The sequence below is a fragment of the Portunus trituberculatus genome, unplaced genomic scaffold (assembly GCF_017591435.1).
Source record: "Portunus trituberculatus isolate SZX2019 unplaced genomic scaffold, ASM1759143v1 PGA_scaffold_523__9_contigs__length_663829, whole genome shotgun sequence".
NCBI lineage: Eukaryota > Metazoa > Arthropoda > Malacostraca > Decapoda > Portunidae > Portunus > Portunus trituberculatus.
In genome coordinates, this window is record NW_025541692.1 from 70,001 (window position 1) to 92,500 (window position 22,500).

At 42.9% G+C, this 22,500-nt stretch overlaps 1 protein-coding gene across 1 annotated transcript in view; it reads right to left on the reverse strand.

Moving 5' to 3' along the window:
* Positions 1–22,500, reverse strand: part of LOC123500970 (glucoside xylosyltransferase 1-like) — a 55,906-nt gene that overhangs the window by 26,835 nt on the left and 6,571 nt on the right. Inside the window, exons 4-6 of the mRNA XM_045249523.1 lie at positions 22,051–22,128; positions 13,838–14,102; positions 8,257–8,433 (exon numbers count right to left, since the gene is read on the reverse strand). Coding sequence (XP_045105458.1) covers positions 8,257–8,433; positions 13,838–14,102; positions 22,051–22,128 — 520 coding nt within the window. The remainder of the gene's footprint in view (positions 1–8,256; positions 8,434–13,837; positions 14,103–22,050; positions 22,129–22,500) is intronic.

Below are 22,500 nucleotides of genomic sequence, written 5' to 3' on the forward strand. Positions count from 1 at the left end.
TGAGGAGGAGGAAGCAGCCTTCAAGCCCCACACTTGACCCTTCCAACCCTACATCTGAAGAGGAAGTGCCCACACTGCACCTGGAGGAGTGTGAGGTGGTAACCCAGGACAGCTGTGATGAAAGTAGTGCCAGTGCAGTAGAGGACAGTGACGTGGATAGTTTGGTGCCGACCCAGGAATCCCAGCCCCTGCCTTTACCTCCCCGGAAGAGGAAAGTCGGCAGGAAACCGTGCCGGAAGAAGGGCCTCTGCGTGATGCTGACAGACGACCAGGAACGGGACTTGGCTGAGTGGTTGGAGATGGAGGTCCCCTTCGTGTACAACAAAGAAAGACCACTTCGATCGTTACAAAGTCACTCGTGCCTTCGTGGGGAAAGCGGCACAGCTGGAGCCTCCCACTACCGGAACGCAGTTGGCAATCTGGTTTGATTCTTGTACAGGTCTGGGTTCTCCTTATATAATTCGTCCATGAGGGTGTCGTAGTGTCCATGCCTCAGTCTTTTCTGGAGGTAGGGCCACACCCAGGCCCTTCTCTTCCGTTTTGGTTTGGGCTCTGGTAGTACAAACTGGTCGACGACAAGAGCCCTCAATAAGTGGTATCTCATACCACATACCCCCAGCATAATTAGTTCCTTCGTGGAACTGTCCATGCTTGTGGTGGTGTTGAGTCACTGGTGATGTGGCACTGTTGAGGGCTGGTGCTGGAGTGTTTAAATGGTGTTGTGGTGGACTGCCTATATATATATCCCCCAGATGGGAACCGCCTTGTCGTGGTGGGGGCTTGCGTGCCCTGTGACCTGGCGAGCTAGGCTAGAGGGGGCTTAGTCCCCTGCTCTGCCCTTTCGAGGGGGAGAGGGCTACCCATGCTAGTACGGTCGCCAGTGAGGGGCCAGACTAAATGGTTCCTACGTAGGCTGCCAGTGGACCAGCGGAGCCACCCGCTGGAGGGATCGCCCAATAGGGGCTGTCCTGTGCTGGATGGTTGGGTGTCCAGGCTGGGATGCTTTGGGAGGGGTCTCAGCTCTGTCGTGGACAAACATTCGTATCATGTGGGGCCTTTTTAAAACGACTGGTCCGCATGGGGACGAGGTACCCGTCCACGGCAGCCAGCGCTTCCTCCCATTGTAGTCCCAGTAGGTGGTTTCCCTTGCCCCTGGAGCCAATTTTTGTGTAGCTGTTTTTATGGGAAAACACAAAAAACATTCAGGTTCTCGTGAGGTGGCTGACCTGGCCCACGAGACGTCATCTTCAGGTCTGAGTAAGGAGGAGGATTCCCCTCCACAAGGGCCTCCCACAGCAGTCTCTTGTTCTGGAAGTTCTTTTGAGGGATGCATTTCTGCTGCATATGATTCTCTTGTAATGGTAAATGTTAATCCATCATTTTCCTATCATGCCTTGCACTCACTTCTCAAGGCGTATGGTACGGTTGTTCGCATTCGACTGGTTTATGATAAGGACTTTCCTTCTAACCGATGCTATGTAACGTTTATGTCATGTGATGAAGCTCGTTTAGCTTATGAACATGTAGCATCTCTGCCCTCGCCGGCCATGGCTTTAAAACTGAATTTCTCCAGTCACGTAATATTTCAGACAGTGACATGGATTACATCCCAAATGTTTTTGAAAACTATTTAGAGAATTCAGTTCCAGCAGTCCGCCAGATCCCACCTCCACGTTGGTTTGTGGCGTACTATAGAAATGGGCGTGGGAATTTCATCCATGCCTCCCGGTACCTGTCCAAAGAAATCGGCACGATTCCTGAGGGGAATCTGAAAAAGTATGGGAAGGGGGTGCTTGTGCGAGCAAAAGATCTTACGCAAGCTAGGATGTTGCAACATCTCCCATGCCCTTCTGACAGCATGTTTGAGACTGTTAAGGCTCATCCCACCTTTAACTATAGCAAAGGTTGTGTTTATAGCCAAGACCTCTATGAATTCCCAGAAGAGGAAATACTAGCAATGTGCCCTAGCTCAGTACAAAAGGTGACTAAGATGAGGAACTCCTCCAACATGGTCCTTCTCACTTTTTGGGTCCACCCTTCCTGACCGTGTTAATATCGGTCCTATCAACCTTAGGGTGAGGCACTTTGTTTCTCGCCCTCTTCAGTGCTTCTCATGCTATGGGTACGGTCACGGGAAAAGCTCGTGTAAGGAAGCTTCCCGATGTGGTAATTGCTCTGCACTCGACTCGCATTCAGAGGAGCATTGCAATGGTGCAGCTTATTGTTTTCATTGTCGTGATGCTCACCAGGTACGTTCCAGGCAATGCCCTAGGTATCGCCTGGAGCAGGACATTCTACAGCTTGCCAATAGTCAGTTTATCAGCCTCGGTAGCGCCCGCCGTGAACTCCTGTACCGCCAGAAGGATGGTACTGGTGCGACATCCTATGCTTCATTGGCCGCTCGCTCTTCGGCTGAGTCTGCCGGTCCGAAGACAACTCCTCCTGCTACCTCTCGCTCTGTTGGGGCGGGTGGTACTGTTTATCTGGCTAACAGGTTTGCCATTTTGGCTGATGACTCGGTTGAGTCATCTCTTAGAAGTGACGAGAAAATACGGACTTGAACAAAGTTACCCATGTAGTAGATGTCCATTTGCCACCTGTATCTCCTAAGCCTTTCAAGGGTCTAACTAAGCGGCACCGCGGCTCTGCGGAGTCGTTAGATTTAGCTCAGCATAAGCAGTCTAAGTTTTCTCCCGGTGCTTATAATCGTGAGTCCTCCAGGGACCGCTCTGCTAGGGTAGCTCCAGTAGTTTCTGTCCAGCCTTCTGTGACGCCCTCCGTCTCAGATCGGGCTTCTTATGATGAGGACGGTCTGAGCATGGAGACGTCCGATGATATTGTCATAGCCGTCCCTCGTGGACCAACTGTATCGGAAAGTGCAGTCCTGCCTGATCCTCGTCCTCCGAGGACCAGTAAAAGTGATGATAGTTCGCATCACCCACCGATAAGCCGAAAGGCTGAGGTCCAACGACCCGGCACACCTCAATTCCCGGTGTCTTCTCGTCGTTTGATTAGTTCTAGTCAGGTCAGTCACGGGCAGCCTCAAAAGGCTCGCTCGTCCACTGCACCCAAATAGTCGTCTTCAAGCTTCTACAATGGAACTGTAGAGGCCTTCGCGCCTCGTGGGGAACTCCGAGCTTTGCTGTCGGAGTTCTCTCCAGCCTGTGTAGCTCTACAAGAGACTATGATAGGTGATAGTACTTATTCTAGTCCTCCTGGCTATCGTGGTTTTTTTAACACTCCTTTCCCTGACCAGGGCCACCACGGTGGCACAGCTATTCTAGTCCGTCAGGATATACCTGTTATCCCGGTACAACTTAACTCTCCCTTCAGGTGGTTGCTGTTAAGGTCTTTATGGGACGACTGTACACCATCTGCAGTTTATATCTACCTCCTCGGCTTCCTGTCTCCAGGGGTGAGCTTGACGGCCTGGTGCGTCAGCTGACTCCGCCTTTTCTTTTGTTGGGAGATTTTAACGGCCGTCACCCGTTGTGGGATGAAGGTGCTAGTAATCCTCGTGGGGTTTTAATCGGTTCTTTTATTGAGGATGAGGGATTGGAGATTTTAAATTCTGGGGATGTTACACATTTCCACACTCCTACTGGGACTTTTACAGCTATCGATCTTTCTCTTTGTACATCTAATTCTTTCCTTGATTTTAATTGGCGAGTCCTACCGGATTTACACGGTAGTGACCACTTTCCGATTTTATTGCAATCTGTGAAATCTGAGCCACAGTCCCGGCCACCACGCTGGGTTTTAGACAAGGCAGATTGGCGTCGATTCACAGACCTTAGCTCTTTTATTCGTCCGCTGGCTGACTTTTCTACTTGTGCTGAGGCTGTTGATTATTTTACTGATTTTTTTATTTCTTTAGCCCTTCAGACAATCCCTAGGACGTCAGGTCGCTTTACTAAGCGTCCCGTTCCTTGGTGGAACGCAGCATGCACTGCAGCGGTTAAAGAGAAACGGTCAGCTTTCTCTCGTCTCCGGCGACATCGTGGGGACCCACAGTGCCTGGAAGCTTTTCGGCGATGCCGAGCTCGGGCCCGCCGCATTTTGAAAGAGGCACAAAGAGCCTCGTGGAAAGCCTATATCTCTTCCATAAACGTCCGCACCCCTCTTACGGATGTCTTCAACAAAGTCCGCCGAATTGCTGGGAAGTATTCTGCTGCTTCCCCACCAATTTTGTTGTCTGCTGGGCGAACGGTGGCAGACCCTAGGAATGTCGCTGACCTCTTTGCGGAGCACTTTGCCAGTGTTTCCCAGAGGCATCCTGCAGCTCCGGGCGCACGTCACCGCCAGAGAATGGAATCTCTCGGCATAAACTTTTCTTCCGCTGGAGGGGAGTCTTATAATGTCCCTTTCTCTGCTTCCGAGTTGCGGACCGCTTTGTCCCAGTGTCACGACTCTTCTCCTGGGCCAGATGATATACCTTATGCCTTCTTGCGCCACATGTCTGACACTGCTTTTAACTTTCTTTTAAATCTTTATAATATGATTTGGCATACCGGTGACTTTCCATCTTCTTGGGCTGTGGCAGTGGTTCTCCCATTTCCGAAGCCTGGGAAAGATAATCTCCAGGCTACGAACTACCGTCCTATATCTTTAACGTCCTGTATTTGCAAAGTGTTAGAAAAGATGGTAAATATAAGACTCATGTGGTATTTGGAGAGGGGAAGTACTTGTCACCGGTACAGTACGGCTTCCGAAAGATGAGGTCTACTACTGATGCTCTTTTATCCCTAGAGTCTTCCATTTGTGAGGCCTTCGCTAATCACCACCATCAAGTAACAGTCTTTTTTGACCTGGAGAAGGCCTACGACACGGCTTGGTGTCATGGCATTTTACAGTCTTTGTTTAATTTTGGCCTTCGGGGCCACCTTCCTATTTTTATCCAGCAGTTTTTATCCAGCCGTTTTTTACGGGTTCGAGTTGGGAGTGTTCTCTCCGATGCTACAGCTTTAAATGACGGTGTCCCACAGGGAAGTATTCTTAGTGTTACGCTATTCGCAGTTGCAATAAATGGTGTTATAGATACTCTACCGGATGGCATTCACAGTTCTTTATATGTGGACGACTTGTGCATCTCTTTTGCTGCTTCTAGGATGTCACTGATTGAGCGCAAGCTCCAACTGGCGATCAATAGGGTGTCCAGTTGGGCCAACATGAACGGTTTTCGATTCTCCACCTCGAAGACCGTAGCCATGCATTTTGTCGCAACCGTGGTGTCCATCCAGACCCGGATTTATACCTCGCCAATAGACGCCTCTCATGCGTGGAGGCGACTCGATATCTTGGCCTTTTATTTGACAACCGTCTCACCTGGGTTCCCCATTTTCGCTCTCTTAAGGCGTCTTGTCGGCAGGCACTATCCCTTCTTCGGGTTTTAAGTCATACCTCTTGGGGTGCGGACAGGGACACGTTGCTGTTGCTTCACCGTACACTCATACTTCCGAAGCTGGAATACGGCTGTGAGATCTACTCATCCGCAACAGATGCACGACTACGCTCGCTTGACCCCGTGCATCATGCTGGGGTCCGCTTGGCTACGGGTGCATTTCGGACATCTCCAATACCTAGCCTTCTAGTGGATGCTGGTTTCTGGCCGCTCGACCTCCGGCGCCAGTCTTCGATGCTCCGGTGTTGGTTTCGCACCCACCGTCTGCCTGATTTTGTCCCCTGTGTGTCAATGTTGCGGGACTCGCGCTCGCAGGCGTATGTCACTCGACCGAGTCTCCCTAAACCTTTTGGCCTACGTGTTGCAAATCTCATGGCAGAGTTATCTATCGACCCCACTCCTGTGTACTCTTTCCGTCTCCCGCGAGTTGGTAATTGGCAGCTTCCTGTTATCTCATTATGCCCTGCCATGGATGGCAAGAAGGATTTTTTGCCAGCTCTGTCCCACACACGGTTTTAGAACACTTTTTATGCATTCTGATGATATCCCTGTTTTTACTGATGGCTCCAAATCCGACTCAGGCGTTGGATTTAGTGTGGTTTTCCTCTTTTATCGGTCTGGCAGCCTTCCTTCAGTGGCGTCCGTTTTACTGCGGAGCTGTCTGCCATAGTCCTAGCTTTACAAATAATTTTTACTCTACCGGTTTCGTCTTTTACAATTTTTAGTGACTGTCGCAGTGCTCTTACTTCTCTCTTGCACTATATCCTTTAACCCTTTGGTTTTATCAGCCCTGGAGTGGCTATACCTTCTTACACAACGAGGATATCGTGTTGGGTTCTGTTGGGTTCCTGGTCATGTTGGTGTTCCAGGAATGAACATGCAGATCGCCTCGCTAAACAGGCAGCAAGTCGCGCTCCATCTCCTGCGTCTGTTCCGTTTCGAGATGTCTTTCCTCTAATTCGTGAGGCAGTTGCAGCAATCTGGCAGAGGAGATGGCTAACGGGGGTCGCAACCTCGAAAATGGGAGAGATCACTATTTCCTCTATCCCTCACTGGACATACACCCATGTTCGAGATCGACGTTTACAGACTTTATTGGCGCGACTGCGTATAGGTCACACGTACCTTACACAGAGGTACCTGTTGACCAGGAACCCTCAACCTTACTGTGATGACTGTCTGGTGCCGCTTACCGTGCGGCACCTATTGGTAGAGTGCCCTAGTTTGATAGAGTTACGACACCGCTACCTCTACCGCTGTCGTGGTAGAGATAGCGGTGTCTATTATATCTCAAAGGTCCTTGGACCAAAGTGTCTGGCTCAAGGCCATGACGTTTTTAGAAGCTGGCCTTCTCCCAAAGCTGTGATTTTTATTTGATTTTAATATATGTATTTTAATGTTTTATGTATATTATTGTAGCTTTTGTTTTAATTACCATTAATTTTATCGTTTTCACTTGTTTTAGCTATTTTATGAATTTTATTTAAGTTTATTATATGTATTTTTAATGTTTTATTGAATTTTATTGTAGTTTTAGTATTTTTTGTTACCTTTGATTTTATCTTTTTTAATTTCTTTTAGTTTAAAAGTAAAATATCGTAGCGGCGCCATATGACCGTTGATGTTGCGGCGCCTAATATTAAAATCCATCCATCCACACTTTGCCATTTGTCGAGTTGTTTAAAGTTACCTACATGTCACCATGATACCCAGGTTCTAGGTGGTTACACTCAAGATGAGCTTGGGTGGTGATATGGGGCCCTAATATGGGTACTACTATAAATAAAATTGCCTGAGCCACTAATGGGCGGAAGCTTAACAGCGCTTCCAATACACTCTTCAAGTGTGTCTACAGGCGCTATAGGCCTTACCGTAAAAAAAAAAAATGTATGTGTATAAATACTGTATGTATATAAATATATATATATATATATATATATATATATATATATATATATATATATATATATATATATATATATATATATATATATATATATATATATATATATATATATATATATATATATATATATATATATATATATATATATATATATATATATATATATATATATATATATATATATATATATATATATATATATATATATATATATATATATATATATATATATATATATATATATATATATTATATATATATATATATATATATATATATATATATATATATATATATATATATATATATATATATATATATATATATATATATAGGTGAGTGATAAAACGCGCTTTTGACTTTATATTCTGCCACGCTTTTGATAGCAATATATCAGCAACGTTTGCCGCGCTTTTGATATGCCAATCCGCGCTTTCGTAAAACGCCGACCCAAAGAGATGTGACAACGCTCGGAGGAAACGTTGTCAAGTATTGTTGTGTTTGCAAAAACAATGCAAAATATATTTAAAAATAAACACAAATTCCTCTAACTTGCCTTCTTAGAGCATCACAATGTATAATACAACAACACCATTCAGTTAATAAGTATTAAGTACCTGACTTGAGGTGCACACTGGTACAAGTGTGACACCGCCGCAGGCCGGGAAATACCCGAAAAAGCCAACGCCTAAGTGATCTTCATAAAATGGTCAGACTATAGTAACAACATTGTCAGTTGTAGTAGCTGTGACAATGTTAATAGCAGAAGCAACAGCAAGAGCAGAAGTGTGAATGGTAATGGCGTCAGTGGTACAAAAAGTGATGGCAATAAGCCTAGAATCTGTACTATTTGTAGCAGTAGTAGTAGCAGGACTGTCGATGATAACAACAGTAGCAGTAGTGGCAACATTAATGGTATGAGTGACTCAGCTGGGCGTCGTGGACTCACCTTATTACTGAAGAGAATGTTAAGGATATCCTGGTCTGCGAGCTGTAGTTTAGTGTTGTATTTGTTCACAATATGCATGATGTTCTCCGTCCAGCCACCTTCGAAGCCCCGCAACCTGGTGAGGTTCATCACGAGCACCCCAGTGTTGAGGCCATGTCTTGATCCATAAATGGGCAACTGTACTGCCGCCAAACATATTCACACACACACACACACACACACAGAGAGAGAGAGAGAGAGAGAGAGAGAGAGAGAGAGAGAGAGAGAATGTTTATTAATGATGGAACAAAATAATCTCCCAAGAATTGATAAACTAAGATAAAACAAAGATAGATTAGCAATACAATATCTATAAGAACTTGGAACCTCAATGAAGATTACCAAGTTGATAATATTATCTTGTGATATAAAGAATACAAAATAAACTGACTAAAGTTAAAATACCAAAACAGATTTAATTTTTTTTACTGACATAATACCAAGATGAAAAAATGAACAAAATGAATACATAAATAATGATATCGAGAGAGAGAGAGAGAGAGAGAGAGAGAGAGAGAGATATATATATATATATATATATATATATATATATATATATATATATATATATATATATATATATATATATATATATATATATATATATATATATATATATATATATATATATATATATATATATCAAATGAGGGACAAATGTCTTGAAACCTCCTCTTAATAGAAGTTAAGTCATAGGAAGATGAAAATACATAAGCAAGTAGGGAGTTCCAGAGTTTATCAGAGAAAGGTATGAATGATTGAGAATACTGGTTAACTCTTGCATTCGAGAGTTGGATGGAATAGAGGTGAGAGGAAAAGAAATCCTTGTGCAGCGAGGCTGCAGGAGGGGAGGCATTTTTTTTTTTTTCTTCTTTTACTCTATAGGCTATAGCGCCTGTAAGCATACTTGAAGAGTATATGGGAAGCGCTGTTAAGCTTCTGCCCATTAGTGGCGTACGCAATTTTATTTATACCCATATTAGGGCCCAAATCACCACTAAAACGCATCTTAGATGTAACCACCCAGAGCCTGGGTATCACGGTGACTCGACAAATGGCTCAGCTTCAAATCGGTATGTGGTGGGATTTGACCCTACGCGTGGACGTCAGCCCTATCCCACGTTCAACCCTTTGTCCACTACGCCACTGCCTCCATATGCAGTTAGCAAAATCAGAAGAACAGTTACCATGATAATAGTGATAAAAGATAGAAAAAAGATGCAACATTTCGGCGGTTACAAAGTGGATAAAGACAGTCAGTTACAGGAGGGGAGTTGATGAGACGAAAAGCTTTTGATTCCACACTAACACTGTGTCACTGGATCCCTCCCCAAACATGCGAAGAGTAATCAGTATATTGATAAATAATAGTTAGCAGCTGGAGGAACGAGAAAAACTGGCACAGACGCTACAGAGTGCCTAACTTCATAGAAGTTGTTTTAACAACTGATGAGATATGAAGTTTCCAGTTAAGATTATGAAAAAAGGAGAGACCGAGGATATTCATTGTGGAAGAGGGAGACAGTTGAGTGTCATTGAAGAGGGATAGTTGTCTGGAAGGTTATGTTGAGTTGAGAGATGAAGGAATTGAGTTTTTGAGGCAATAAACAATACAAAGTTTTCTCTGCTCCAATCAGAAATCTTAGAAAGATCAGAAGTCAGGCGTTCTGTGGCGTCTATGCGTGATCTGTTGACTTCCTGAAAGGTTGATCATTTCTGAAAAAAACGTAGAAAGATATAGGGTGGTATCATCAGCGTAGGAGTGGATAGGGCAAGAAGTTTGTTAAGATCATTAGCGAATGATAGAAAGAGACAACACAGATCCTCGAGGAACACAACTTTAAATAGATTTAGGTGAAGAACAGTGGCCGTCTACCACAGCTGCAATAGAACGGTCGGAAAGAAAACTTGATATAAAGTTGAAGAGAAAAGGATAGAAACCGTAGCAAAGTAGTTTTGAGATCAAAGCTTTGTGCCAGACTCTATCAAAACCTTTTGATATGTCTAAATCGAGAGCAAAAGTTTCCCCAAAATTTCTAGAAAGGATGACCTGGAATCAGTAATGAACACCAGAAGATCACCAGTAGAGCGACATTGACGGAAGCCATAACTGGCGATCAGATAGAAGATTGTGAAGTGACAGATGTTTAATAAGGATAGAATCAAAAACTTTAGACAAGCCAGAGATTAACGCTATATGACGGTAGTTTTGAGGGATTAGAACGTTCACCCTTTTTCAGGAACACAAAAACCCAGCAAGAAGGAAAGTCGATAGACGCAATTGAAAATGTTTGGGTAAGCAAGGTGGAAGAAAGCACAAAAGTACAATTTTGAGAACAATAGGAGGGACCCCATCAGGTTCATAAGCCTTCCAAGGATCACGGCCAGCTAGGACATGGGAAACGTCATGACGAAGAACTTTGAAGGCATGAAATAATCAGAGAAAGGAGGAGAGCGAGGGATAAGCCCAGAATCATCCATGGTGAAGTTGTTAGCAAAGGTTTGAGAGAAGACTTCAGCTTTAGAAACAGATGAGATAGCAGTGGTGCCATCAGGATGAAGTAAAGGAGTGAAAGCTGAAGGCATAAAGTTATTACAGATATTTTTGGCCAGATGCCAGAAGTCACAAAGGGAGTTAGAGTTTGAAGATTTTGACATTTTCTATTTATGAAGGAGTGTTTGGCAAGTTAAAGAACAGACTTAGCAAGATTCCGGAGAAAATATAAAGTGCCTGAAATTTAGGAGATGGAAGGATCAAGTACCTTTTGTGGGCAACCTCTTTCATGTGTAACACGAGAACAGGCTGTGTTAAACCAAAGTTTAGAATGTTTAGGTTGCGATAAAAGAGTGAGGAATGTACGTCTCCATGCTAGACTTATCACTTCTGTTATGCGTTCAGCACAAAGGGATGGGTCCCTGACACAGAAACAACAATAATTCCAGGGAAAATCAGCATAATACCTCGTCAGGTATCCACAACTGGCAGAGGCAAAACGCAAAAAAGGCACCTCTGCTTTCGGGCATCCTGAGGAGGGATTGTAGAAATAGGAAAAGATACAGAAATGAGATTGTGATCGGAGGAGCCCAATGGAAAAAATAGGGTAACAGTATAAGCAGAAGGATTAGAGGTAAGGAAAAGAATACGAATGTTGTCCGCATTTCCAAGACGGTCAGAGATATGAGTAGGATGTTGCACCAGTTCCTCTATGTCATAAAGGGTAGTAAAGTTGAAAGATAGTTCACCAGGATGGTCAGTGAAGGGAAAAGAAAGCAACAGCTGGTAGTAAACATTGAAATCTCCAAGGATGGAGATCTCCGCGAAAGGATAGAGAGACAGAATGTGCTTCACTTTGGAAGTTAAATAGTCAAAGAATTTACTATAGTCAGAAGAGTTAGGAGATATATAGACAGCACAGATAAATCCAATCAGAAAGTGACTGTGACTGGTGCGTCAAAGCCAAATGGTGAAAAACTCGGAAGATTTGAGAGCATCGGCAGGAGTGCAAGTTAAGTCTTTGGGCACATAGACGCAACATCCAGCTTTGGAACGAAAATGAAGATAGAAAAGTAGCAGGGAATAGAGGAGGGCCTACTGTCAGTTGCCTCAGACAGCCGTGTTTCGATGAGGAAAAAGAAAATGAGGTTTAGTAGAAGAGAGGTGGTGTTCTACAGATTGAAAATTAGATCTAAGTCTGCGAATGTTGCAGAAGGGAATGAAGAGGGGGAGGCGAGGGAAGTGTCGAGGCATTTTGGGTCACCATCGAGAGAGCAGTCCGACCTGGGGATATTTCTGGTCTCCTCCCCAGAAGGAGACTGCGAGACTGGATGTGGAGTCAACATTTTTTTAAGTGTGCCATTTTGTTTAATCGTTTTTGTTGCCCCTGGCCAGAATTTTCTTTTTACATATGGAATATATTCATATTTTCTTTTTTTCTATGTAAAAAGTCCATTGGCTAAGGGGAAAGAAAAACATTAAAAAAAAAGCCTATTCATTACAGATTTCCATAGAAAATTCTATAGAGAAAAATTAATAATGGAGGATAAGTGTCTTGAAAATTTTTACTACCACGTCCCTTCTAGGAATTTGTCCTTCCCTCCATGCCCAGTTGCCGTGCATCTTTGAATACTATTCCCTTCCAGATTTAAAGAAAAAGGAGTTACTTTTTCATTTTTCATAAACTTTTCAATACTTGGCCATGTTCTCGTTAAAAAAATGTCAAATAAAATTTCTGAAATTGTGCCTCTTTCTTATCGCAGGAATGTTGCCTCTCTTTCTATCTGTACCACTATATTCAGTCTAACTGTTCCTCTTATTTTGCTAACTACATGCGTCCCTTCCTTCTGCGGCCGTTCTGCACAAGGATTTCATTTTCATCTCACCACTACTCTGTCCAGCTCACTAAGCCATGAGTTATCCAGTACTTTTAGTCTTTCATACCTTTCACTGGTAAACTCTGGAGCTCCTTACCTGTGTCTGTATTTCCTATGGTTTGACCTTATTTAACAGGGAGGCTTCCAGACATTTGTCCCTGTCCTTTGATTAACTCTGTCACACCTGTAAGAGACTGGCCACTATATGGACATTTTTATTATTTGTGTTCCCCTTAGCCAACTTTTCCCTCATAAAAACTACTACTACTACTACTACTACTACTACTACTACTACTACTACTACTACTACTACTACAATACAACTACTATAGACTGTCCGTTTTGATTATCTCAGAGCAAACCGTGTGTTCGGGTGGCAGCCCTGCCTCACCTCTGCTCTCGCTCAGCCCCGCTGAGACGCAAATTCATTAACAAACATTTATATTTATTCACTTTGTTCAGTAACGACAGAAGTTACATGAATTTCATTTACATCCTGGGATGAAGCAGTCTTTATTGACCTATATCACAGCTTTCAATTTCAATAATGTAGAGAAACAAAGTAATTGTGACGAGTATAAAATTAGGAATAGCGTAGTAATACTTCTGATTGCTGTGTTCAGTGATTATGAAGTTACTTCTAAAATTTAATACATCTTCCCCTCCATAAAATAGTCACGAATGTGACTGTGCATTCACAATTCCCATGAAATATCATATAAAAGCTGAGCGAGAGCAGAGGTGAGGCAGGCTGCCAACCGAACACACGGTTTGCTATAAGATAATCAAAACGGAAAGACTATACTACTACTACTAATAATAATAATAATAATAATAATAATAATAATAATAATAATGATAATATAATACTACTACTACTACTACTACTACTACTACTACTACTACTACTACTACTACTACTACTACTACTATTACTACTACTACTACTAATGTTACTATTACTACTATTACTAGTACTACTTATGCTACTACTACTACTACTACTACTACTACTACTACTACTAATGTTACTATTACTACCATTACTAGTACTACTACTACTATTACTACTACCACTACTACTACTACTACTACTACTACTACTACTACTACTACTACTACTACTACTACTACTACTACTACTACTACTACTACTATTACATGTGCTCACATTCTTGAACACCGTGCTGCACTCATGAAGGCAAGGCGCGATGCCAATGATCTGGGAGGGGTTGAAGGCATACAGTTTGCGCCACAGCATCTCGGGAGGCATGAGAAAGAGTGTATCCGTGTCCAGGAATACGACGGCGTCCTTATCCTGGAGGGTTTGTGGCAGAAACAGCTTCCCCGTTGCGCAGGGCCGAAACAGATTCTTTATCTTCTTAGTGCCGGGCGGGTAGAACACTTGCTTGTACTCGCTGAACACTAGGCGTTGTCTGAGCATGTAACAGAACACACTCTCAGTTGATTGGTTATAGGGGAGGAGGATAGTAACGAGGTGAAATAAATAAATAAATAAGGATAATCAGAGTAGAAGAACTGAGAAAATTAATATTTGCGTAATTTGATAAGAGAGCCTGACGATAATGACCATATCTTTCATACTTGGACCCTTACTATACTGTCTATCCATATCCATTGACAGCAACGTTGACACTCTAATAATCCAAAAAGAAAAAAAAAGTACATTAGCCAAAACTTAATGCAGGAAACACCGGCCTACGTGTGTCACATGTGTCAGTCTCCAAAAGAAAGTTGTCTACCCAGGAGTATTTCCATCTGTCATATTCTTTCATATACTTGCCCTTTTTAAACTCTCGATTGATCAACTACTGACAGCCCTTATTGATTTCTTTTACGCAATAGTGAAATCTGCCAAGGGCAACAAAATATAAAAAAAAAAACATTGATACTGCAGGTTTTCAAAATTATTTGAAAGAGCCAGGGACAAATGTCTTGAAACCTCCCAATTAAAAGTCAAGTTGTAGCAAGATAGAAATACAGAAGCAGGCAGGGACTTGGAGAGTTTGCCAGTGAAAGACATGAACGATTGAGAATACTGGTTAACTCTTGAATTAGAGGATTAGACAGAAAAGGGATGAGAGGAAGAAAAAAGCATCGTGCAGCAAAGGCACAGGAGGAGGATAGCCATGCAGTTAGTAAGATCAATAGAGCAGTTAGAATGAAAATAGCGACAAAAGATAGAAAGAGATGCAACATTTCGGCGGTGAGGAAGAGGCTGAAAACAGTCATTCAGAAGAGGGTAGCTGATGGAACGAAAAGCTTTTGATTCCACCCCATCTAATAAAGCTGTATGAGTGGAACCCCCTAAACATGCGAAGAGTACTCCATACAAGGACGGATAAGACCATTGTACAGAGCTAGCAGTTGGAGGGGCGAGAAAAATTGGCGGAGACGCCGCAGAAAGCCCAACACTGGCCGCCAATGAAAGTGGCGCGTGTTGTTTTTGTGTTTTTTCGTACCATGCATACCATTAAATTTGCCTTAATCATCTATTACTATCATTAAAAATATAATTTCTTTACCTTACCTAATATTTTGTGCTGTTTCCCTTCCTCTTTATGACAGATTCCAACCGACGTGGTACAGAATCTGCTAGTTTTTCCAGATATGTAGGTGACAGTTCTCCCACACTTGCACGACCGCCTGCTTGAGCTTCGCTACACTGCTCGTGTCCAGATCCTGGAGCTTCTTTTTCATCATACTCCACACATTTTCAATCGGGTTTAGGTCTGGACTGTTTGCTGGCCAACTTTCAAAATAATTAAGTTCACATGCCAAACCATTCCCTTACAATGTTGGCCGTATGGCATGACGCACCGTCCTGCATGAAGGTTTCACCGTTACACTTGTCGAAGCACTCTTCAAGATTGTCATGCAGCAGGTCAAGATATGTTTCTGTGTTCATTGACACTCCTTTGTCAAGCATAACTAAGTTGCCAACACCAAAGTAGCTGAAACACCCCCACACCATCACAGAGGAGGGATGCTTAACTGCGTTTACAGTGTACCGTTCGTCATATCTGTCCGAGTTTCTTGGTCGGCGTACTCTTTTGTGTGGTGTTCCTGTCACATAGAACATGCTCTCATCTGACCACACTACTCTTCTCCACTTCTCTAATGGTCAGTCTTTATGGTCCTGAGCAAATCTGACTCTTTTAGCTTTGTGGGCGGGTGTAAGCAGTGGTTTCTTTGCAGCACGGTAACTTTTCATGTCGAGGTCCTCCAGTGTCCGCCGCTGTATTGTCCTTATGGAGACATGTGTCAGCAGATCAGGGTAATTTTGTTTAATTTCTCTTCCTGTGAGGAATGGCGAGACACTTAGCTGACGCTTAATCAGTGTCAGTGTCCTCTTTGATAAAATACGGCTGCGTCCAGGGGCAGTTTTCTTCACTGGTGCTAATTTTCCGGTATTGTCTCTGCATCGCTTCAACCAGCGTTGTACTGTTCTTAGTGGGAGTCCTGTCTCCTTTGAAATATGCTTAGAGCCAAAACCACCCTTCCGGAGTGAGTCAATAAGGGCTATATTGACTGGGGATATTTGATGTTTACGTGCCATTGACACTTAAGTTTCCACACCAATATGAAAGAGAACGAAGAAAACTGACACACTGTGCGGGGGAGCGGGGTAAGCAAGTGTACTTCCTTACGTGAGCAAGTGACAACTGAGTGATAATTTTTTGAAGTGTGACGGTTGATAGATGTTTAAAGAGCCGGCCTATGTTGCCACTTCTAGATATTAGCCACATTCTTTTCAAATGAGCTACAGTTCTTCCCGCGCTATGAGATACGGGTTTGTTTATAATGCGCGCCACTTTCATTGGCGGCTGGGTGTATAGAAGCTATTTTAGCAAGATATGAGATGTGAAGTTTCCAGTTACGATTATAAGTAAAGGACAGACCGAGGATAATCAGCGTGGAAGAGGGAGAAAGTTGAGTGCCATGGAAGAAGAGGGGATTTTTTTCTGGAAGGTTGTGTTAAGTTGGAGGAATAGAATTTCTGAGACATTGAGCACTACTAAGTTTTCTCTGCCCCAGTAAAAAATCTTAGAAAGATCAGACGTACAGGCCTTCTGCGGCGCTTTTGCATGATCTGTTGAATTCATGAAGGGTTGGTTGGTCGTCTCTGAAAGGATGTGGAAAGATGTAGGGTGGTATCACTTGCAAAGGAGTGGATAGGGTAAGAAGTTTAGTTAAGAAGGTAATTAATGAATAATAGAAAGAAAGTGGGTGACAGGACAGAACCCTGAGGAACACTACTGTTAATAGAGAGAGGAGAAGAACAGTGGATGTTTACCATGGTTGCAATAAAACGGTCGGAAAGAAAACTTGAAATAAAATTGCAGAGAAAAGGATAGAAACCGTAGGAGCTTTGTGCCAGACTCTATCAAATACTTTTGATATGTCTAACGTGAGAGTAAAAGTTTCCACGAAATCTCTAAAACAGGATGTGACCAAGACTCAGTAAGGAAGGCCAGATCACCAGTAGAGCGACCTTGACGGAAGCCATAATGGCGAACAGATAGAAGGTTGTGAAGTGACAAATGTTTAAAATCTTCCTATTTTGGATAGATTAAAAAACTTTAGACAAGCAAGAGATTAAAACTATAGGACGGTAGTTTGAAGGATTAGAACGGTCACCCTTTTTAGGAACAGTCTGAATGTAGGCAAACTTTCAGCATAGTTGAGAGAGTTTGGCCAGACAAGGTGTAAACACAGAAGCTCAGATTTTTTAAATAATAGGAGGGACCCAATCAGGTCCAAAAGCATTCCGAGGGTTTAGGCCAGAGAGGGCATGGAAAATATTATTACGAAGAATTTTGATTGAAGACATGAAATAGTCAGAGGGAGGAGGAGAGGGAGGTACAAGCCCATAATCATTCAAATTGGAGTTGTTAGTAATGGTTTGAGAGAAGTGTTCAGCTTTAGACAGATGAGGTGGCAGTGGTGCCATCAGGATAAAATAAACGAGGAAAATATGAAGAAGTAAAGTTATTGGAGATGTTTTGGCCAGATGCCAAAAGTTACGAAGGGAGTTTGAATTTGAAAGGTTTCAACATTTTATATTTATGGAGGAGTGTGTGTCAAGCTGACGAACACATTTAGCATAATTCTTGGCAAAAATATAAAGTTCATTAGATTCAGGAGGTGGAAGGATCAAGTACCTTTTGTAGGCAACCTCTCTATCATGTATAACACGAGAACAAGCTATATTAAACCAAGGTTTAGAAGGTTTAGGTTGAGAAAAAGAATGGAGAATGTACGCCTCCATGCCAGACACTGTCACCTCTATTATAGGTTCAGCACACAGAGATGGATCTCTGACACAAAAATAGTAATCATTTCATGGAAAATCAGCATAATATCCCCTCAGTCCTCCCCATTTGGGCCTTTGGGGATCCTGAAGAAGGATTGGAGAAATAGAACAAGATACAGAAATGCGATTGTGATCGAAGGAGCCCAACGGAGATGAAATGGTGACAGCATAAGCTGAAGGATTAGGGATGAGGAAAAGATCAAGAATGTTGGACGTATCTCTAAGACGGTCTTGGATACGAGTACTGTGTTTCACTAGTTGCTCTAGGTCATGGAGGATAGCAAATTGATGGCTAGTTCACTAGGATGGTCAGTGAAGGGAGAAGATAGCTAAAGCTGGTGATGAACATTGAAATAAATGCCTTAGGATGGAGATCTCCGTGAAAGGGTATAGGGACAGAATGTGCTCCACTTTGGGAGTCAAATAGTTAAAGAATGTACTATATTCAGAGGAGTTAAGGGAGAGTTAGACAACACAGATAAATTTAGTTACAGAGTGTGTGTTGAGTCTATGACAGATGATGGAAAACTCGGTAGATTCAAGAGCGTGGGCACGAGAGCAAGTTAAGCTGTTGCGCACATAGACGCAACATCTAACTTTGGAACGAAAATGAGAATAGCGAAAGTAGGAGGGAACAGAGATTTTTTTTTTTTTTTACGTAGGGAAGAGGGCCAGCCAAGGGCAAAAAAAGAAAGTTAGAAAAAGCCCACTTGAGCGCTGGCTCTCCAAAGAGTAAAAAGTGCCAAAACCGTCAGCCAGAATTAGGGGAGCAAATGCCTCGATACCTCCCTCTTAAAAGAAGACAAGTTGTAGGAATTTGGAAATACAGATGCAGGGAGGGAGTTCCAGAGTTTACCAGTGAAAGGGATGAATGATTGAGCGTACTGGTTAACTCTTGCATTAGAGAGTTGGACAGAATAGGGATGAGAGGAAGAAGAAAGCCTTGTGCAGCGTGGCCGCAGGAGGAGGAGGCATGCAGTTAGCAAGATCAGTAGAACAGTTACCATGAAAATAGCGATAAAATATAGAAAGGGATGCAACATTTCGGCGGTGAGAAAGAGACTGAAGACAGTTAGTCAGAGGAGGGAGTTGATGAGACGAAGAGCTTTCGATTCCACCCTATCAAGCAAAGCTGTGTGACTGGAACCCCCAAACATGCGAAGAGTACTCCATACAGGGACGGATAAGGCCCTTATACAGAGTAAGCAGTTGGAGGGCGAGAAAAACTGGCGGAGACGCCTCAGAACACCTAACTTCATAGAAGCTGTTTTAGCAAGAGATGAGATGTGAAGTTTCCAGTTAAGATTATGAGCAAAGGACAGACCGAGGATATTCATTGTGGAAGAGGAGACAGTTGAGTGTCATTGAAGAAGAGGGATAGTTGTCTGGAAGGTTGTGTCGAGTTGATAGATGGAGGAATTGAGTTTTGAGGCATTGAAAACTACTAGATTTTCTCTGCCCCAATCGGAAATCTTAGAAAGATCGGAAGTCAGGCGTTCCGTGGCGTCCCGCGTGATCTGTTAATTTCCTGAAGGGTTGGACGTCTCTGAAAGAACGTGGAAAGATGTAGGGTGGTATCATCAGCGTAGGAGTGGATAGGGCAAGAAGTTTGGTTAAGAAGGTCATTAATGAATAATAGAAAGAGAGTGGGTGACAGGACAGAACCCTGAGGAACACCACTATTAATAGGTTTAGGAGAAGAACAGTAGCCGTCTACCACAGCAGCAATAGAGCGGTCGGAAAGGAAACTTGAGATAAAGTTGCAGAGAGAAGGATAGAAGCCGTAGGAGGGCAGTTTTGAAATCAAAGCTTTATGCCAGACTCTATCAAAAGCTTTTGATATGTCTAACGCAACAGCAAAAGTTTCACCGAAATCTCTAAAGAGGATGACCAAGACTCAGTAAGGAAAGCCAGAAGATCACCAGTAGAGCGACCTTGACGGAAGCCATACTGGCGATCAGACAGAAGATTGTGAAGTGACAGATGTTTGAGAATCTTCCTATTCAGGATAGATTCAAAACTTTAGACAAGCAAGAGATTAAAGCTATAGGACGGTAGTTTGAGGGGTTAGAACGGTCACCCTTTTTAGGAACAGGCTGAATGTAGGCGAACTTCCAGCAGGAAGGAAAGGTAGAAGTCGATAGACAAAGTTGGAAGAGTTTGGCCAGGCAAGGTGCAAGCACAGAAGCACAGTTTTGAGAACAATAGGAGGGACCCCATCAGGTCCATAAGCCTTCCGAGGGTTTAGGCCAGCAAGGGCATGGAAAACATCATTACGAAGAATTTTGATTGTAGACATGAAATAGTCAGAGGGAGGAGGAGAGGAGGACAAGCCCAGAATCGTCCAAGGTGGAGTTGTGAGCAAAGGTTTGAGAAAAGAGTTCAGCTTTAGAGACAGAAGAGATGGCAGTGGTGCCATCAGGATGAAATAAAGGAGGAAAGATGAAGAAGTGAAGTTATTTGAGATGTTTTGGCTAGATGCCAGAAGTCACGAGGAGAGTTTGAGTTTGAAAGATTTTGACATTTCCTATTTATGAAAGAGTGTTTGGCAAGTTGAAGAACAGACTTGGCATGATTCCGGGCAGAGATATAAAGTGCATGAGATTCAGGAGATGGAAGGCTCAAGTACCTTTTGTGGGCAACCTCTCTATCATGTATAGCACGAGAACAGGCTGAGTTAAACCAAGGTTTAGAAGGTTTAGGTTGAGAAAAAGAATGAGGAATGTACGCCTCCATGCCAGATACTAACACCTCTGTTATGCGTTCAGCACAAAGAGATGGGTCTCTGACACGGAAGCAATAATCATTCCAGGAAAATCAGCATAATACCTCCTCAGGTCCCCCAACTGGCAGAGGCAAAACGCCAGAGGCACCTTCGCTTTGGGGATCCTGCGGAGGATTGGAAAAATAGGACAAGATACAGAAATGAGATTGTGATCGGAGGAGCCCAACGGAGATGAAAGGGTGACAGCATAAGCAGAAGGGTTAGAGGTGAGGAAGAGATCAAGAATGTTGGGCGTGTCTCCAAGACGGTCAGGAATACAGTAGGGTGTTGCACCAGTTGCTCTAGGTCATGGAGGATAGCAAAGTTGAAGGCTAGTTCACCAGGGTGGTCAGTGAAGGAGAGGAAAGCCAAAGCTGGTGGTGAACATTGAAATCTCCAAGAATGGAAATCTCAGCGAAAGGGTAGAGGGACAGAATGTGCTCCACTTTAGAAGTTAAGTAGTCGAAGAAATTACTATAGTCAGAAGAGTTAGGGAGAGATAAACAGCACAGATGAATTTAGTTTGAGAGTGACTGTTAAGTCGTAGCCAGATGGTGGAAAATTCGGAAGACTCAAGAGCGTGGGCACGAGAGCAAGTTAAGTCGTTGCGTACATAGACGCAACATCCAGCTTTGGAATGAAAATGAGAATAGAGAAAGTAGGAGGGAACAGAGAAGGGGCTACTGTCAGTTGCCTCAGACAGCTGTGTTTCGGTGAGGAAAAGAAGATGAGGTTTAGTAGAGGAGAGGTGGTGTTCCACAGATTGAAAATTAGATCTAAGACCGCGAATGTTGCAGAAGTTAATGTAGAAAAAGTTGAGGGAGGTGTCAAGGCATTTGTGGTCTTCAACAGGAGAGGTGTCCGACCTGGGGACATTTTTGGTCCCCTCCCCAGAGAGGGACTCCGAGGCGTTGTTTATTTTGGGTCCCATTTTCTTTTAAATTTTGATTTGGAGTGAAGGGTGTATGTGTGGTAAGTGCATGTAGTTTTGTGTGAAGAAGGAGAGCTGTCTTTAGAGGGTAGGCTGTGACTACCCCTTGAGTTGTGAGACACAAAGGGAAACATTCAACGAGATCACAACTAGCTTTAATGGAAGGTTCACAGCACCTCCTGAACTAGTGCTATTAGATCTCACTGGGAGTAAGTTATTGTTTCGGTAGGTGTCTACTACCTCCTATTCTTTACTCCTATATGCACAGACTATCAAATTTCCTCCTCATTTTTATATTTACTTTTTTTTATTTATTTATTTATTTGTTTTTCTCATCCCCTGTACCTTTACCTGTAGGCGGTGGGCCAGCTCGCGGTGAGGTTCGTGATTGTCTCATAAGTCGTGTAAGAATCAGCCACGATGTTAAATCTGCAAACAAATGCATGTCATTATTGGTTTACATAGTTTTCTTCAACCATTTACTCTTTACATGATTCTTTAATCTAATAATTTATTAGATTATTTGAATTTACAGGGAGTTTTGATTTAAGCACAACCCAGTTCAATCATATGTGGGATAAGTTTATTTTTGTTAATTTCTGTAAGCCAAATGTTATGGTTAATAAGTGAATATAAACTGAAGGAATTTGTCTGAAGAGTAGAGATAAAAGTATTACCTAAATCACAGGAGTGTCTTGAAACTTTTCCTCTTAAAGCTCTTAGAATATTTCAAGGCTAATGCAGGAAAGCAGATTGAGAGCTTATGAGTAAAGAGGATAGAAAATTGAGAATACTAAATAA